Here is a 16,903-nt window from a genome sequence, read left to right as displayed (position 1 = left end):
TCTACTCCATATTATGATCATGACAAAGTTTATTATAAGAAAATGATTTGGGTAGTAAAGAGTAGCAATGTAAAATGATCAAAACCAGTCATACACAATTTGAACCATTCTGTTCGGTATACCAAAATCAACAAGAAACTTGATATGAGATCTAGACCTCGAAAGAAGTCAAGAGAAAAGAGAGAACATAGCAAGAGAAATTCATTTTCTCCCAATGTCAGTATGCAACCTCCTTTCTCTCAACCTCAACCTCCAGGTCCTACATAGCATTCAACTCTGTCCTAGACCCAACCAACAACATAATATCATCAACAAAAAACATACATTAAGACATATTATTTGGACATCGTGAAACATCTCATTCAAGATCATGTTAAAGATATCTGGACCTAAGGTTGATCCTTGATGTAGACCATTTCCACCTGGAACAAATTTGTGTCTCCAACTCGGGTACAGATACAAGACGTAGATCAGCAATATATATCATGAATAACAGAGACATATCTCCCCGATACCCTTCTACCTTCCAAGGTTCTACATATCGTCTTGCGTGGTACACTATCATATGCCTTTTTCTCGGTTGATGAAAACCATATGTAGATCCTTATTTATTTCTCTATATTTCTTCATAAGACGTTTGAGTATATGTATTACCTCAATTGTCGACATTCTTAACATGAAACCAAGTTGATTTTCTGAAACGGTCATAACACCACACAACAACTTGACCTCAAGGTCTCTCTCCCACAATTTCATGGTATGGCCTAAAGGACTCTCTCCCCTAACTTCATTGTATGGCTAAGTACCTTGAGACATATGGATTAATAATTTGTAGTTCAACCGAAGAACAAGGCATACTAATGCCAAAAAAAGAACACTAAGGGACCTAAATGTAAATATTTTAAAACCGGTTGTAAATTTAACTCGGACATCGACCCGAACTATCTAACGAATCCCGCACCATGCTTTCTGCCAGTCTGCTGACTTCCCGGTTTTCGTCTATACCCTCCGACGATCTCTCATCCATTCCCCAAATTCAACCACGATCTATACAAATCAAAACCCTAGCCACCAAAGAATCAAATCACTAAATTCTCGTAGTTGAACCACTCATTAATACGATTACAAGGATGGAGCATCAGTCGTTCCACAATCTCTTCGAACGTCGCCCCTTCATCAAGTCCAAAACTCCTGCTGTAAAGTGGTTCAAAGAATGGTAAGCCTAAAAACCCTCTCAATTGTGTTCATATATTGATTTACAACGTTTATGAATGCAACAGTATGTGATTGTTTGTTATTAAGCAAGCCCCAATCGATAATATTATGTGGAATTTGAAAGGGAGAATCTGGATAGGTTTAGTGACTAGATATGAAATTCGCACTAGATAACTTCTGTTTCGCATTGGCACAGCGTACAGACATTATCCTCTCTCAAATTTTGTATTTATGCAACTATTAGCATAAGTAATCCTGATTCTGATTCTCTTTTACAATTGAACGAGTTCTAGGATTTCGTATTGATTGATGTTAAAATCCTTTGATTGTTTTGGATTTACATCATCTGGTTCTTTGGTGGATTCCCGCTCAAACATCATGCAAGCAATCACAAGAGTTTCCCCTTTCAGTTCTTCATGTGCTTCATGTATATCTTATTTCAGTCATCTCCTACCTCGAGACTAACCTGATTATCATTCATCCAGGGTACCACAGGATGTTGTAGCAACAGGTGGCAAATGCTATGTTTTGAAATGGGTCACAGGTTAGTACTTTACTTACCAAATAAACCGAACTTTCATAAATCATAAGTGATTCGATTAAGTGACAATGTTCTTGCATTATTTGCAACTTCCCCTTATGATTCTTCTTCTATTATGCAACCAGAGGCCCAAATGAACGCCATGAAAGAGAAACCAGTTGACTCAGAAGCTGTAGAACCTGAACCAGAACCAACTACTGAAGTTCTTTTTCTCTGCAGCTATGAGGGCTGTGGGAAAACATTCATCGATGCTGGAGCTTTAAGAAAACATTCTCATGTTCATGGAGAAAGACAGTTTGTTTGCCATTATGAGAATTGTGGAAAGGTAAATCTTTTCTTGATATTCTCTCTTTATCATATAACTTATCGACACTTTAATCAAATATTAATTTCATTACATGGTTTTCTTTGGTTAATCCATCAGACCATTGAAACTTTCGACTTATTTTGCAGAAATTTTTGGATAGCTCAAAGTTAAAGAGACATTTTCTTATACATACAGGCGAACGAGATTTTATTTGTCCACATGAAGGTTGTGGTAAGGTAATCACCCTTTTTTCCCATCAACATCAGTCTCAGTCTCAGTAGTCTCAGTACAGTGTATGTCAAAAGCAGTACAACCTGTTCTTCTGTCTAAATTTATCACTCAATCATTCTTTCAGGCTTTCTCATTGGATTTCAACTTAAGATCACACATGAAAACTCATTCTCAAGAAAACTATCATATTTGCCCTTATCAAGAATGTGGCAAAAGATATGCTCATGAATACAAACTAAAGAATCACATTATGTCTCACCATGAAAAGGTTTGATCTTTACTTCACCTTCATATTTTCATTGTATGCATCAAGTAACCACCATTAAATTCATATTAATGGTTGGTTACTATCTTATTTTCTTGTTATAATAGGGGCCAAATCCTATGTATGACCTTCCAAGACCCTGGATGAAGGCAAATTCCTCAACAACATAAAATATTGCATTTGATTTTCCATTTTACATTTTTAGTCCTCGAGTTTGTTCACAAATTGTATTTTAAATAGTTTCCTCTTACATGCTATAGGGACCAAAATCGTTAAAGGTTTAAAAATACACACCAAAATTGCTAAGAGAAAACTATTCAGGACCAAATTTGATATTTTCGAACAAACGCAGGGACCAAAAATGTAAAATCTAGTTTACGATTAATTAATGGACTATTTTTGCAGCAGGGAAACAATACTAACATGGTTGAAGTGCCGCCACCACCGCCGCCAAAGTACGTCCAACCGCCGCCAAAGCCGCCGAAGGCGGCGGCAGCCGCCACTTACGCCACCGCGTCCTCTGATCGGCCGTACGCGTGTCCGTATGAAGGATGCGAAAAGGCTTACATACATGAATATAAACTCAACCTTCATTTAAGACGAGAGCATCCGGGACATTTCCCTGAAGAAAATCCCAATTCCAATTCCATTCCGAAGAACGGCCGGAATAGAATCAGCGATGCCGACATGGATGCCGGAAGCGATCATGACGGGTATGCTTTGAAACGTGGGAATGTGAATGTCAAGTCTCAGAAACAGAATCGGGCGAAACTGAATGTGAAGGTTCCTCCGGCGAAGGCGGTGAAGCGGAAACCGGCGGCGGCGGTGGTGGTGAAGAAGCAGCCGTGGCCGGTGGCGAAGGATGTCCAGGTGGAGGAGGAAGAAGACAGTGAAGAGACTGAAGAAGATCGGGATGATGGTGAGGATGGGTGGAGGTATGGTGGTAGTGGTGGTGGTGGTGGTGATAATGATGATGATGATGAAGAGACTGAAGATGAAGATTAAGATTTAGATTTGGTGTTTTAATGAGTAAAATATATTTTTGGTTATATTAATAATAATAATATTAGATTTACAAAAAAAAAAAAAAAAAAATTGTGATATTTTGTAAATGTTAAAAACAAGAGTCAACTTTTGAGTTTTAGGAGTCAAAGAAGGAAGGATTGGTTTCGTGGAATGTCGTTTTGGTGGTTTAGCATTTAATGTTGGAACACTCGTATCTTTTTTAGTTGCAAGTACTTGATATGTTTTGATCAATAATTGAATGTGAAATTACAAAACTACCCCTTACAAACAGAATAATCAATCAGTGTCTTCTTGACAGGTTGGATAAAGCTGTGTTTGTATACACTAACAGCCTAATTTACTATTTGTACCAAGTTAATATATATAGAGAGAGACTTGTCCGCTAAACAAGATGTATGCATATAGTGTTGTACCAAGTGCATGGGCAGTGGTACTCATGATTGGAAAAGACTGAACTACCCTTGAGAGTTGAGACCACATGTTTTGGTTATAAAAGGAGTAAAAACAACGTACCCTCACCATTATACTTGTCAAAATACTAAAAAAAGGTTTGTGTTTATAAAGAATAAACGATTTCCGTCGAACTACAAAAGAAAACCATCATGTTTGACTTTTTTTTTGTCAATAACAGATTAATACGGCGTCGTAATGCATTTTTGCAAGAACGATGTTAAAAGAATGGACATTGTTTTTTTTTTTTTTTTTTTTTTTGTTTTTTTTTAATTAACTAAAATATCTCAAAAACTATATTTTAAAATAATTGAAGACGTGAATGAAAGTGTTAAAAGAAGGAATTTAAAATAAACTAAAATATGTCCGGAAATTATTTTTTAAAATAATTGAAAAATAATATACATTTCAATCGTTAAAGAACACGGAAAGGAAACAAATTTGAGCTCAATTTTAACATGTTTTCTCAAAAATAATATACATTTCATGAATCAAATTGTTAGTTCAATTCCTTTTTTTGTTTCTTTTGAATTTACATATGCATATTTGATCCGGATGATCCACTCTTTAAGCTTCTTGAATTTTCAAACCAGTTTCTTCAATCGACAAAAAAATTGAGCTTCACGAAGCACCATCATTAACTAGCAACTTCTGAGATACTCTTCAAAGAAGGTCGCCATGATTTTGATCTCGAAGATGCAAATATTGACGACGATGATCCTGACCTTTGTCTGAACATTCTTTCATGTCCGACCTCCACCTGAAGACGCAAATATTGACGCAAATAATAACAATTAAAAATACGAAGAAACTATTTTTGCGTTTAATCTGCATTAATGGAGTTGAGTTGATAATCGAATTTACTTACCTGGTTTGTAACTGTATGATCATCCGCCGTTGAACTTTGATTATTCGCCATTGATTCCGGCGGGTTGGTGTTGGTCTTGTTCTTCAACTTTGCATGTCGTTTTGCTCTTACAACCTTCATAACCTCTGAAAATTGATGATGCATAGATATAAAGTTATGATTAAACAAAACTTTGGGTTTAAATTATTATAAAATTAAGCTAGCGAGTAGCGACGATGGATTTGAAGACTTGAAGTTACCATGAGTGGTTACAAGGCGATAAGCTCGACCAAGAACAAGAGTGTCGGTAGGTCGAAGAAGCTTGACATGTGTAAACCGAATGGCTTTTTTATCATCTTCTTGATGATCATGATCATCATCATCACCATCTTTTGGAACAGCTGGTAATGGAATTATGATTGAAACGTAATGTCCTGGATTCATCTTCATGATTTCACTTGCAGTTACAGACCAATACATTCTTTCGATCTTTCCTGATGGATGTTGGATTACTAATGCAGCTGCATCTACTGCTTGACAGTTTCCCATTGCTTTAATTAGTTGCTTTCTCTCTCTAAAAACACTTTCTCTCTCTAGACGAAGAAGAAGAAGAAAAAGAAGTGAAGATTGGGAGTAGATAGTGGTCTATTTTTCTCTCTAGTACTCTTCAGTCTTCACCACCCCTCCCTTATCTATACACACCCTTCGCCAACCCAAAACGACCCAAACCGACCCGGATACGAATGGTAAAACAGTTATACTTTTATATTTTTATACTTTGTGAGAAAAGAGAGTAAGGAATGGTTAAAGATACCCAACCACACGATGTTTAAAAATGATATTCGTGACGAAAAATATTTTATTTAATTTTTTTAGTTTAATAAAAATATTAATTTAATTATTCACAGTTTATCATATGAAATTCACAATTTGATACGGCACAATATAAAAAAGTACCTCCATAACATTCAAAGTACATTTACAATTTAATATAATTTATTCACAGTTTAATACACTACATTCATCATTCATTCACAGGTTAAAACTTACATTTAGTGGTGTTAGATAGCAGATTTGGTGGTGTTAGGGAGCGGCGATTATGGTGGATCCTCGTCGGAACTTCCTCGATCTTGCCGAAGCTCGCAAATCCTGGACAACGGTGGTGCGAAAACTGTATACCTGGACCTTAGCTTGCAAATCTGGTTGACTGTGGTGGCAGAAATCGTAGATATGGACCGGGCCACTTCAAATTTGAGAGCCTTGTCTTCCAAAAATCAACAACGGTCGGTGGTGCTTGACGGATGATGATGACGACATGTAACACCTGGTCCTTCCTTACAGGTATATTCCTTTTCTTTATTTTAAAGTTTAAGTGGTGGGGAGTTTGGTCCGTGGGGCATACGGTAGTCTCCAACGCAGCGCACATGAGGGAATGTGGATGCGCGGATTAAATAATCTACGATTGGCGTAGATCAAGGTACACAAGGCGTAAGGGCCTAGAACCAAAATCCTAATTCTTGGGGTTATGAGGCTTATTTAAAGGCTCTAACCCCTTGAGGCCCTTCCATTCTCAGCCTCTGTCCTCCCAAACGACCTCCTTAGAAACCCTAACCTTCTTGTGTGTGTTTTGGTGACCTTTGAGTGTTTGTGTGCATCTTTGAAGGAAGAACTCCATTGGGAAGCACTTGAGAAGCTCAAAGCTTAGTGGATCTGGAACTTGCATCACATAATCATCATCCAGAAGGTATAAAGTTCTTACCTTGATGATGTTTATGATTAGATCTAGTTACTCTTGAGATTTCTATGCTTTTGTCCCCATAACCTTGGCCTTTGTGAGTATGAGCTACTCTGGGCCGTATGAATGTCATTTCCAATCGTTTTTAGGGTTGCTAAGTCATAAAAATGAGAGCTTGGTCTCTCTCATTTATCCATGCATGAGGTTTTGAGAAATAAAACGCTTTTTCGACCTCGGGTTTGGATTAGTGCTCTTTGTATGCATGGATAAAGTCAGAGACTTTATCCATTAAGATGTCTATTTGGTTTAGATCTAGAAGTTTGGTGGGTTGATCTAATGTTTTGATGACTTAATGATTAAGTTAGGACATCAGGTGTCTACGCAGGGCATAGAACTCCTTACACTGGTCGTAGCCCTGATTTTCCCGTCCTTTCCACCTTAGGCTCTGTGACATCCCCATTTTTCACGGCCAGAAAAGACCAATTTTGTTTATGTTTTATAAAAATCAGAGTACCTCTTTTAATACAATTGTTGCGGAATTTGTTCCCAGAAAAACATGATAAATACGTTATCAAAGCATTTCCGATGAAATGTAATTTTATCCATTTTAAAACATTTGGGATGTCATCGTCAATACAGAAACATAAGCATAAACAGAACTTACATTCATTTACACTAGTGATCTACATCTCTTTTAAATCCCTCAGTGTAAAGTAGCTTCATATCGACACCTGTGATACAAATAAGCTGGAGTGGGTCAGGTTGGGAAACCTGGTGAGTACATAGGGTTTTCAACCCACAATAATTTAATTATTATGTTTAAATATCAAACAATCAACCCAATTACCCATCCCCATTATCTTCCTTACTCTTAAGGATCTACCCTAAGAATCATCTATCATGCATTCGTTCATTTCGAAGCCCATTGCTTCCAGGGTTTGTATGATAGGCACTAAGTCCATAGCTGCCAATGCTCGTTCGTAAAGCACTAATTCCATAGCTGCTAAAGTTCATTCATCGGGTACTAAATCCATAGCTACCAGTGTTTATCTAATAGGTACTAAGTCCATAGCTACCAACGTTTATCTAACAGGTACTAAGTCCATAGCTACCAACGTTTATTCGATTGGCACTAAGTCCATAGCTGCCGATGTTATTTATTAGGCACTAAGTCTATAGCTGCCAATGTTCACTCATATCGTCTTTCATCTCTCATCATTCATCTACCCATGTTTTACCCAACATATTCGTAGATATAAAATACATATAGAGTTTAAATTATTTAAAACATGTATAAAATCGTTCATCCAACATATATAGCAAGTATACAGGTTATATGCACACATAACACGTAATTTATATAAAATACTTCATATCTATGTGTAAGATGAAAGTAACTATGCACTCACCTGCAATGGTGGTGACTCGGTACTCGGACAGCACTTCGTTTACTTTAAAACGAATTTCCGTTGACAAAACCTAGTATCATTTCCACTAGAGTTTAGTCTAATGTTCAACGAGACTAATTAATAGTCTAACTATTATTACTATTATATAAGCGTTAAACAATACTCTTCACCCACTATGTACAGACAGGGGCCAGACATGAAACACCCGAGGGCAGGATCATTTTGGCATATAGCACTTCTGAAATCCAACAACCCAGGCGGCCCTTCAAACCGGATTTCCCGTACCGCGAGTGGTTAAAAAGATATTATAACGACACTTATATAACCCGTAATAATAGCTCAAATAATTATTATAAGGTCCTAATAACGTTACTATATTTAAATAAAAGCTATATTAAAAATTAGGTAGACGTATCTTACCTACGAGGGGGTTTGGCTAGAAGCCGCGCTCTGTAGGGGCAGAACTTCCGAGCCAAAAGCTCATCTTCTCGGAGCCGTCAAGCGCTCCGGGGCTTTCTTCTAGCGCTAGGGGAGTTTTGGGAGGTTTAGAGAGAGAGTAGAGAGAGAAGGGTGGAGGTGTGAAGAAATGAGGGTGGAAGGGGTTGTATTTATAGGGTGAAATATGGCTGAAATTAGTGCCACATGTTACCATCTAGTGGCAAGCCTTGGGGAGAAAGCAATGGCCAAGATTGTGCCACGTCACCCCATTTGCAGCAGCACCCTGCCGACTTCTAAACCCCGTAACTTTCGCATACGAGCTCCGTTTTCGACGTTCTTTATATCCACGCGTAGGTAAAAATAAGATCTACAACTTTCATTTTGACTCCGTTGGATAATTCTCGACCGATCTTAAATCTAACAGTACGAGGAGATTATACTGTTAACTGTCCGCGTAAAATTCATAACTTCTACATACGGACTCCGTTTTCGTCTGTCTTTTTACCATTGAGTTCCTATTAATGAGATCTTCAATTCTCATTTAGGTCGCGTAGGCCAAAAACCGCTCGATCTAAAATTCGAGTTTCGGGCCGTGCACTGCTATGCCAAATCTTAGAAAATTCATAACTTCCTCATACGAAGTCAGCTTTGGGCGTTCTTTTTTTGTATGTTCTCGGTTAAACGTATACTACAACTTTTTCTTAGATTTATAAGGCTAAAAATTCCTCCATCGTAAATTCACTATTTACGTCTCCCGGTGCCATGCCGGTTTTGCTGAAAAACTTCGACGAGCCATAACTTCTTCGTTATAACTCGGATTTCGGCGTTCTTTATATGTACGGAACCCTTGTAACATATACTACCATTTGGTTAAGATTACTCCTAAATAATATTCCATCAAAACTCATTTTTGATGCTTATTGTCTCTAAATTGACTAGCCCGAATCTGCGGGCGTTACAGACTCTATGCAGGGCATAAAGCTGCTACGCCGAGCGTAGGCCAGCTGGAAGTTGACCGTTGACTCCAACTTTGACTTTAGGTAAATTTGAGTATTTTGAGTTGTAGATTGAGACTTGGTCTCTGTTTGTCGTATAGATGACTTGTAGAACCGGTATTTGGATCTGTGATCAGTTCAACTATCTTCTAGTCTTCGAGGTGAGTTTTTCTCACTATACTTGTGTAAAAACCGCATCTTCGGGCTAGAAAAAATAAATAATAATAATAATTAGGATTCTCATTAGTCGTGCGTGTTGCAGACTACGTATTATAAAGCCATTTTAGTGATTTACTGATAAGCGACGAAATGGAAATCTTGATAAAAGATTATTTAGGACAAATAATCTTAACGAAAAATATAGGAGTTGCGATATGAATTCCGTACACATAAAGCACACTCAAATCCGACTTTGGATGTAGAAGTTATAGACATCCAAAGTTTCATTACCAGATAATATATCGTAAATAGTGAATTGGAGATAGATTGCTTATCAGCCTAAGTAATCTAAACAAAAGTCACAATAGTCATAAAACCGAGAGAGTATATAAAGAACACGCAAATCTGACTTCGTGAGAGGAAGTTATGATATTTCTAAATTTCAGCACAACAGTGTACAACACTGATACCGACTTTTAGATCGGTTGATTGTTATCCAAAAAAATCTAAACGAGAATAGAAGATCTCGTTAATAGGAACATGACAATATAAAGACAGTCAAGAATGGACGTCGGACGAGAGAGTTATGAATTTTAAACGGATTTTAAAAGTCTAATCCTGTTAAAAATAAAACATTAAAAATAAAGTCAAAACTAGTCGAAAAAGTCTAAATGAAAGTTTTGGACCTTGTCGATAGCTACATGTAGATATAAAACCCGTTGAAAACGGAGCTCGTATGAAGAAGATATAAATTTTTGAAGAAACTGGAGTTCCTTGCGCGTGCCCGCACGCAATGACAGAGTGCGCCACGCTTACTGTCAATTCAATCAGAATGCGACACGTAGCACCAACAAATGAATGCCATGTCATCATGTCTAACCAGATGCGCGGCATGCAGTGGGAATGGTGCGCGACGCACACCCTTTTCAAGCCTATATAAACCCTCAGAAATCAGCTCATTTCTCACACTTCTCACCAGAATCTCTCTGGAACTCCTTGTAGTTTTTACTCCCTTTTACTCCCGAGTTCCCAACCCCTTCGGCAAAGCCCTGCGGTGTCAGATAGCTGGTAAATAGAAGCTCCCGGATCTGAGTTATGCCCGCATAATCCCCGATTTTCACTAGATTACTCTGTAAGTTAAGCTACACTTATTTTATTTAAGTGTAACTTTTAATTATAGTCGTAGTCATTATTGTGAACCTATAAGTAAGATTTATCAGTAATTCCAAGTCATTATAGTAATTGATCTACTAACGGGAGTGGTGTCTAGGTTGGATTTAGTGAGATGTTTAAAGTGGGATTTCCAAACAGTATACTCTGTATACCAAATAAACCCTACCTCCGATATAATCCTACCTGGTTATTCCTTACTTGATAGATCTTGATGTAGACATTGGGATTATTGAGGAATCTAGACTATCATTAAATAGTCACCAGGATTATGAAAATAGACTAAGGCTTAGTGCTTTATACATCTAGGTTTCTTTGGAAGTGTGAAGCGAAGTGTTGTCAAAATCGTCAGTCACCCAGTTTATCAAGTGAGTTCGTAGTCCCTTTCATGAACATGATTTAGTCCGAGTATTAATTAAAGTATTACATATTTGTTGGAAGTCATATGTGAACTATATGCTTATTGCCTCGATTATATGTTAAGATATATATATATATATATATATATATATATATATATATATATATATATATATATATATATATATATATATATATACTGTGCTATGTGTGAACCAGTTATGGTTCTATTTAATGTTAGGATACATAGATGATACTATATAATAATATTAGAAGTAGACTTGTTAAGAAGACAAACAAATAATAATACCTAATATGGAATATATATATACACTAAAGATAGGTTATTGTTACCCAAGAATAGAGTTGGTATTAGAAGTTGGTTATAGGCATCTTAATCTAGTATAGGGATAAACATAGACTTATAGAAGATACCTAGTACAATTAAGTTTGATATTGGGTAGTATTATTTGGAGAATGTGTGTAAGCTAGGAACAAAGAGTAAAGTTCTGTTCCGTGACACTCTCAGGTGTCGATGTATGGTAGCTCCGTACGGGAGTACGTTATAGTATTCCACTTGGATGACCATAAATGGTGGGTCCAGATCAGGAAACTGTAACGGTATGTCCAATCACCTCCAAGAGTGGGTGACAACAATTGATCATTCTAGATAGTCTTGTGAATTACGTTGGTGGCGTGAGGTCATTACTGACAGACATAGATCAAATAGTATACGATATTCATCAAATACTCTGATGACCCATATGCCTTTATGACTACACCGACCAAGGAAGCCCCTAACTTAGTAGTCAAGCTTTTTAACTGTTCATCAGGAGAGATAATTTCTCCTTGATAATCTGTAAGGATCGATAGGAATAAATATGTGGGAATGTAAGCCTATATGGATGTTGTATGATAACGATTGATTTTGCAGCTCTGATAATTAAGGAATATTATAATAACAATATTATGGGATTGAATCGCTATGCATCTCACCGGGTTTCTAAATCTGACCCACTCAGTTTATATCATCACATGTAATCTAGAGTTAAGCTATTGGAAATTGATTAGGATACTGAGCGATTAAGAGATAACCTGCATTAGAGTTCATGACCATTAGGTCTTTACTCCGTAACCTAAATTTCTTTATCGATTATGACATCCTTGGGGTTTTATTAAATTTAGACAATCACTTGTACTCAAAAAGTTTCAAAAGTACTAGGAAATTTCGCATCAATGATAATGCAAGCGTAAAGAAAAGTTTTAATTGGTTCTGAAAAATTGAGGATGTTACAACTCGTGGGTCGAAGGCACCAATGTCGGCCCACTAGATTGTGTTATCTAGATTTGGGACTATTCTCAGATTTTCATAATACTTATTAATAACGATAATGTGAAGATGGTATAGTCTGGAAAGTGAAAGCCCAAAGGGAGGCATAGAACAGTTAGGTTCGTAGACCTTGTTATGGATAAGGAGATATGGTTTTATAAAGAACTCGTCGAGATTATGTGTCACACCCCAAAACCAGAATGGCGGAAACGTTCTGGGGTGGAGGACGTCATGTATAGCATCACAACCAATGTAAAATAGGAATCATAGCAACACAACCATTACAGTGAATACTTAAGTAAAAATGTTTACATCAATTTGGAATTTGTCTGAAACTTGTTTGAATTACATCAAATAGTTTGTATGAATATAAACATAAAACTCTTATTGCTTCAACTCCTCAAAATCCAGCAGGTACCTGTCTACTGATTTCCTGAGAATACAAGTAGTTTGAAAAATATCAGCATAAAGCTGGTGAGTTCATAAGCGGTAGTTTGTAATGAAAACTTGTTGATGAGCTTGTAAAAATGTTTGTATAGTTTCAAGAAAATCCGATATTTTCTTTAGTGAAAATGTAGTGTTTTCAATTCTGTATAAAACCATGAATGTTCGTTACTGAAAACTGTAGTGATGTGTGAAAATATTACTTCATGTGACTAGCTAATGCTAATCATGATGTATAGGTATATCGTACGTGAAACCATTGTATATTCAGTTCTGTTTGAAAACCATGAAATTTCTTCAGTTGTAGTGTGTATTAGTTCTATTTAGTATAAATAAAACTGTTGAAGAGTGCCAGGTTGTAAACTAAAGGTTATTTATACATAATGTGAGTCGTATAACCATGCTTGATATGACTAGAGACCTTTCCAACGTTCTTCAGGCGTCGAGTTAAATGACATTTGTACACCCCAGGCGTGCCCGCCTAAATGTAGCTAGCAGTTCAGATGTGGGATTGTCAGTCCCGTATAGATCTATTCACAAATCTCACGCTCTCCCTGCAGGAGACTCTGGTTATACTATGATAGGATTTATCCCTGTATACCTAAGGGTACAGTATTGAAGTAGCGCCTCACAGTATCATACAATCTAGTTTACATGTAGTGTAGTAGCACCGTAATGAAAATCCGTATGCATACCGTATGTAGTGATAATTACAGTTATGAATACTATGATAAAATAGTGAGGTAAACTGTAAACTATTTCTGTCTTAGTGCATATGTTTAGTAGTGAAAGTTTTTGTACTTGTTGTGTTTAGAAAATCCCAAACTATACCGATTATAGTTTGCATGTATAACGTAGTGAATAGCATGTCCGGAAAAGTATGCAATTTTAGTGAAAACGTCCCTTATGCTCAACATGGTACAAAAGGGTTAAAGTATGAGAATTGCATAAGTTTTATATTATTGAAAGCATTTATGTTTAGCTTTTATTCCCCCCTGAAAACTTTAAAAACATGGAAAATGTAGGGGTATGAACTCACCTGCAGTGAGTAGTTTGGATGAAAGAGTGGTATAGGATGCTAGATGCCAAGTGGAAACTTGAGCACACACACAGATCCTAATAAGCATACAAGGACACAAATGAATATAATTAGTGTTTATATAACTAATCATGTAAGTGAGACACCTTAAGGGCTAGGAAACACTCATATAGAAGTGTTATAACCACAAAGGATTTCATCTAAGGAGTTTAAGGCTACACTATTGTGTTTACAGCCAGGTGTTCACAGCCACTAGGGTTTACGGCCAGGTGTTCACGGCTACCAGGGTTTATGGCCATGAGTTCACGGCCACAAGAGTTTACGGCCGTAAACTCATGACGATTTGTGCTCGAAAGGGTGTTTTTAAGGTCTTACAGTCCACAAGGAAGTGTTCTAGCCTTAAGTCCAAGCCTTAGGAAAAGTTAAAGGTCAATAATCTACCAGAAATGGAGTTTACGGCCATTGAAGGGTGTACGGCCGTAAACACTCAGTTAATGCTTTTCAGGTCGATTTTTAGGCGAAAATCGATGGTTTCTAGCAGATAACATGTACATATGGTAGTTACTTACTGTTAAGAAGCTTGGAATGAGGTTTTTAGCCACCAAGAACAAATGTGTGTTCTTGGTGTTCTTGGTGAGAGAGAAAATATTCTTGAGGATCCTTGAGCAAATTCGAAGTTTGTAGAGAGAGAGAGAGAGAGAAAGCTCCTGCGATGTGTAAAGTGAGAAATGAAGGCCACTCATCCCTTATATAGGGGTGAGTTTACGACCAAGGGGTGGGGTGGAGGGTTTACGGCCGTGAACAGGGTTTACGGTCGTAAACAGGGTTTACGGTCGTAAACTGAGTTTGCGGCCGTAAACTCCTCTCGAAGGGTTGTTTGGCCCGGATGCTATGCTTTGACTTAGAAAACCTCGTTTTTGAACCCAAAACTCGATTGAACCGAGCTTAGAATATTTCGTTAGACCAAAATAATACTAACATGAACAGAAATAAATCCGAATTTTATTAACGGAAACTAAGTAAGGATAACGAAAAAAGTTTCGGGTTGTCACATCATCCCCCCGTTAGAGGGAATTTCGTCCCGAAATTCGAACATAGAATACAAATCATGGATTAGAAAAGAGATGCATATACTTCTGTTTCATCTGATCTTCGCGCTCCCAAGTGAATTCAGGTCCCCGCTTGGCGTTCCAGCGAACCTTCACTATCGGGATGCGACTTTGTTTCGTTCGTTTGATCTCTCTATCCATGATTTCGACTGGTTCTTCCACGAAGTTCAGATTGTCGTTGATCTCAATATCGTCGAGAGGAATCATAAAGGTTTCGGCGGGTACGCGTTTCTTAAGATTTGAAACGTGGAAGACAGGATGCATGTTGCTAAGTTCTTGCGGTAAACGAAGTTTGTATGCTACGGGACCGATCCTAACAAGGATCTCAAACGGTCCAATGTACCTTGGGTTTAGCTTTCCACGCTTTCCAAAGCGTATCATGCCTTTCCAGGGTGAGACCTTCAGAAGGACGCGGTCACCAACCTGAAATTCCAAGGGTTTTCGTCTCTTATCGGCGTAGCTCTCTTGTGTATCTCGGGAGGCTTTCAGTCGTTCTCGAATTTGCACGATCTTTTCAGTTGTCTCTCGGATGATCTCAGGACCAGTGAGAGTACTGTCGGGGACTTGACCCCTGGCTAGGTGCGTGTCACCCACCTCAGCCCAACACATAGGGGATCTGCACTTGCGGCCGTAGAGGGCTTCAAACGGCGCAACCTTGATACTGGTATGGTAGCTGTTGTTGTAGGAAAATTCAACCAAAGGAAGATGAGTGTCCCATGACGCGCCGAAGTCGATGACGCAGGCTCTCAACATGTCTTCCAATGTCTGAATTGTTCTCTCACTCTGTCCATCTGTCTGTGGATGATAAACCGTGCTCATATCCAGCTGAGTTCCGAGAGCCTTCTGTAGTGATTGCCAAAATCTTGAGGTAAACCTGCTATCTCGATATGAGATAATGGATACAGGTACCCCATGGAGGCGAACTATTTATCGAAGATATATCTGTGTAAGTCTCTCCATCTTGAAGTTTTCTTTGATTGGGAGGAAGTGAGCGGACTTCGTCAACCGATCGATAATTACCCAGATGGCGTCGTGCCCACTCGGAGATCTGGGTAACTTGGTGATAAAATCCATGGTTATCCTTTCCCACTTCCACTCAGGTATTTCCGGCTGCTGAAGTAAACATGAGGGCTTTTGATATTCTACTTTTACCTTGGCACAAGTCAAGCACTTGCCCACGAAAGTAGCAATTTCCGCTTTCATGTTTGGCCACCAATAAAGTTGTTTGAGATCCAGATACATCTTATCTGAACCTGGGTGAATGGAGTATTTAGTCTTGTGAGCCTCATTCATGACAACCTCTCTGTACCCGCCATACTTCGGGGTCTAGATCCGGTTCATAAAATAGTACACTCCGTCTCCCTTGACCTCTAAGTTCTTTTCCATTCCCCGCAAGGCTTCATCTGCCATGATCTCGGGTTTTAAGGCTTCTAGCTGAGCCTCTATGATCTGCGTGGACAGGTGGGAATGGATGGTCATTGTTAGTGCCTTCACCCTACGCCCTGAATACTCCTTTCGGCTGAGGGCATCTGCTACCACATTGGCCTTGCCGGGATGGTAACGAATTTCGCACTCGTAGTCACTGAGTAGCTCTACCCATCGCCGTTGTCTCATGTTTAACTCCTTCTGATCAAAGATGTGCTGCAAGCTCTTATAGTCGGTGAAGATAGTGCACTTGGTTCCGTAGAGATAGTGTCTCCAGATCTTTAGTACAAAGACCACCGCTCCCAATTCTAGATCGTGAGTTGTGTAATTGACCTCATGCGTTTTCAACTGCCTCGAGGTGTAGGCGATAACCTTTCCTCGTTGCATGAGCACACAGCCTAGGCCTTG

General features: G+C 38.3%; 2 protein-coding genes across 5 annotated transcripts; one reads left to right on the top strand and one right to left on the bottom strand.

Moving 5' to 3' along the window:
- Positions 1-960: 960 nt before the first annotated feature.
- LOC145133974 (zinc finger transcription factor YY1-like) lies at positions 961-3,839 on the top strand. 4 transcript variants are annotated; one of them, XM_079068914.1, is made up of 7 exons: positions 961-1,216; positions 1,701-1,759; positions 1,882-2,081; positions 2,210-2,299; positions 2,419-2,562; positions 2,667-2,708; positions 2,968-3,839. In XM_079068914.1, the coding sequence occupies exons 1-7, from the start codon at positions 1,131-1,133 to the stop codon at positions 3,562-3,564; spliced, it is 1,218 nt and encodes a 405-aa protein (XP_078925040.1). In that variant the 5' UTR covers positions 961-1,130; the 3' UTR covers positions 3,565-3,839. The 4 variants fall into 4 exon arrangements, with proteins under 4 accessions (XP_078925040.1, XP_078925039.1, XP_078925042.1 ...); XM_079068913.1 differs by having other exon boundaries at positions 2,965-3,839; XM_079068916.1 differs by lacking the exon at positions 2,667-2,708.
- A 559-nt stretch (positions 3,840-4,398) lies between these two features.
- LOC145132916 (uncharacterized) lies at positions 4,399-5,531 on the bottom strand. The gene is made up of 3 exons (XM_079067869.1): positions 5,143-5,531; positions 4,904-5,028; positions 4,399-4,795 (listed from the first exon to the last, which is right to left on the bottom strand). The coding sequence occupies exons 1-3, from the start codon at positions 5,429-5,431 to the stop codon at positions 4,673-4,675; spliced, it is 537 nt and encodes a 178-aa protein (XP_078923995.1). The 5' UTR covers positions 5,432-5,531; the 3' UTR covers positions 4,399-4,672.
- Positions 5,532-16,903: the final 11,372 nt, after the last annotated feature.

Source organism: Lactuca virosa, chromosome 8, assembly GCF_052849685.1.
Source record: "Lactuca virosa cultivar CGN04683 chromosome 8, Lactuca_virosa_CGN04683_v6, whole genome shotgun sequence".
Classification (NCBI taxonomy): domain Eukaryota; kingdom Viridiplantae; phylum Streptophyta; class Magnoliopsida; order Asterales; family Asteraceae; genus Lactuca; species Lactuca virosa.
The sequence above is the reverse complement of the archived record's forward strand: the minus strand, read 5'-3'. Positions and strand labels throughout refer to the sequence as shown.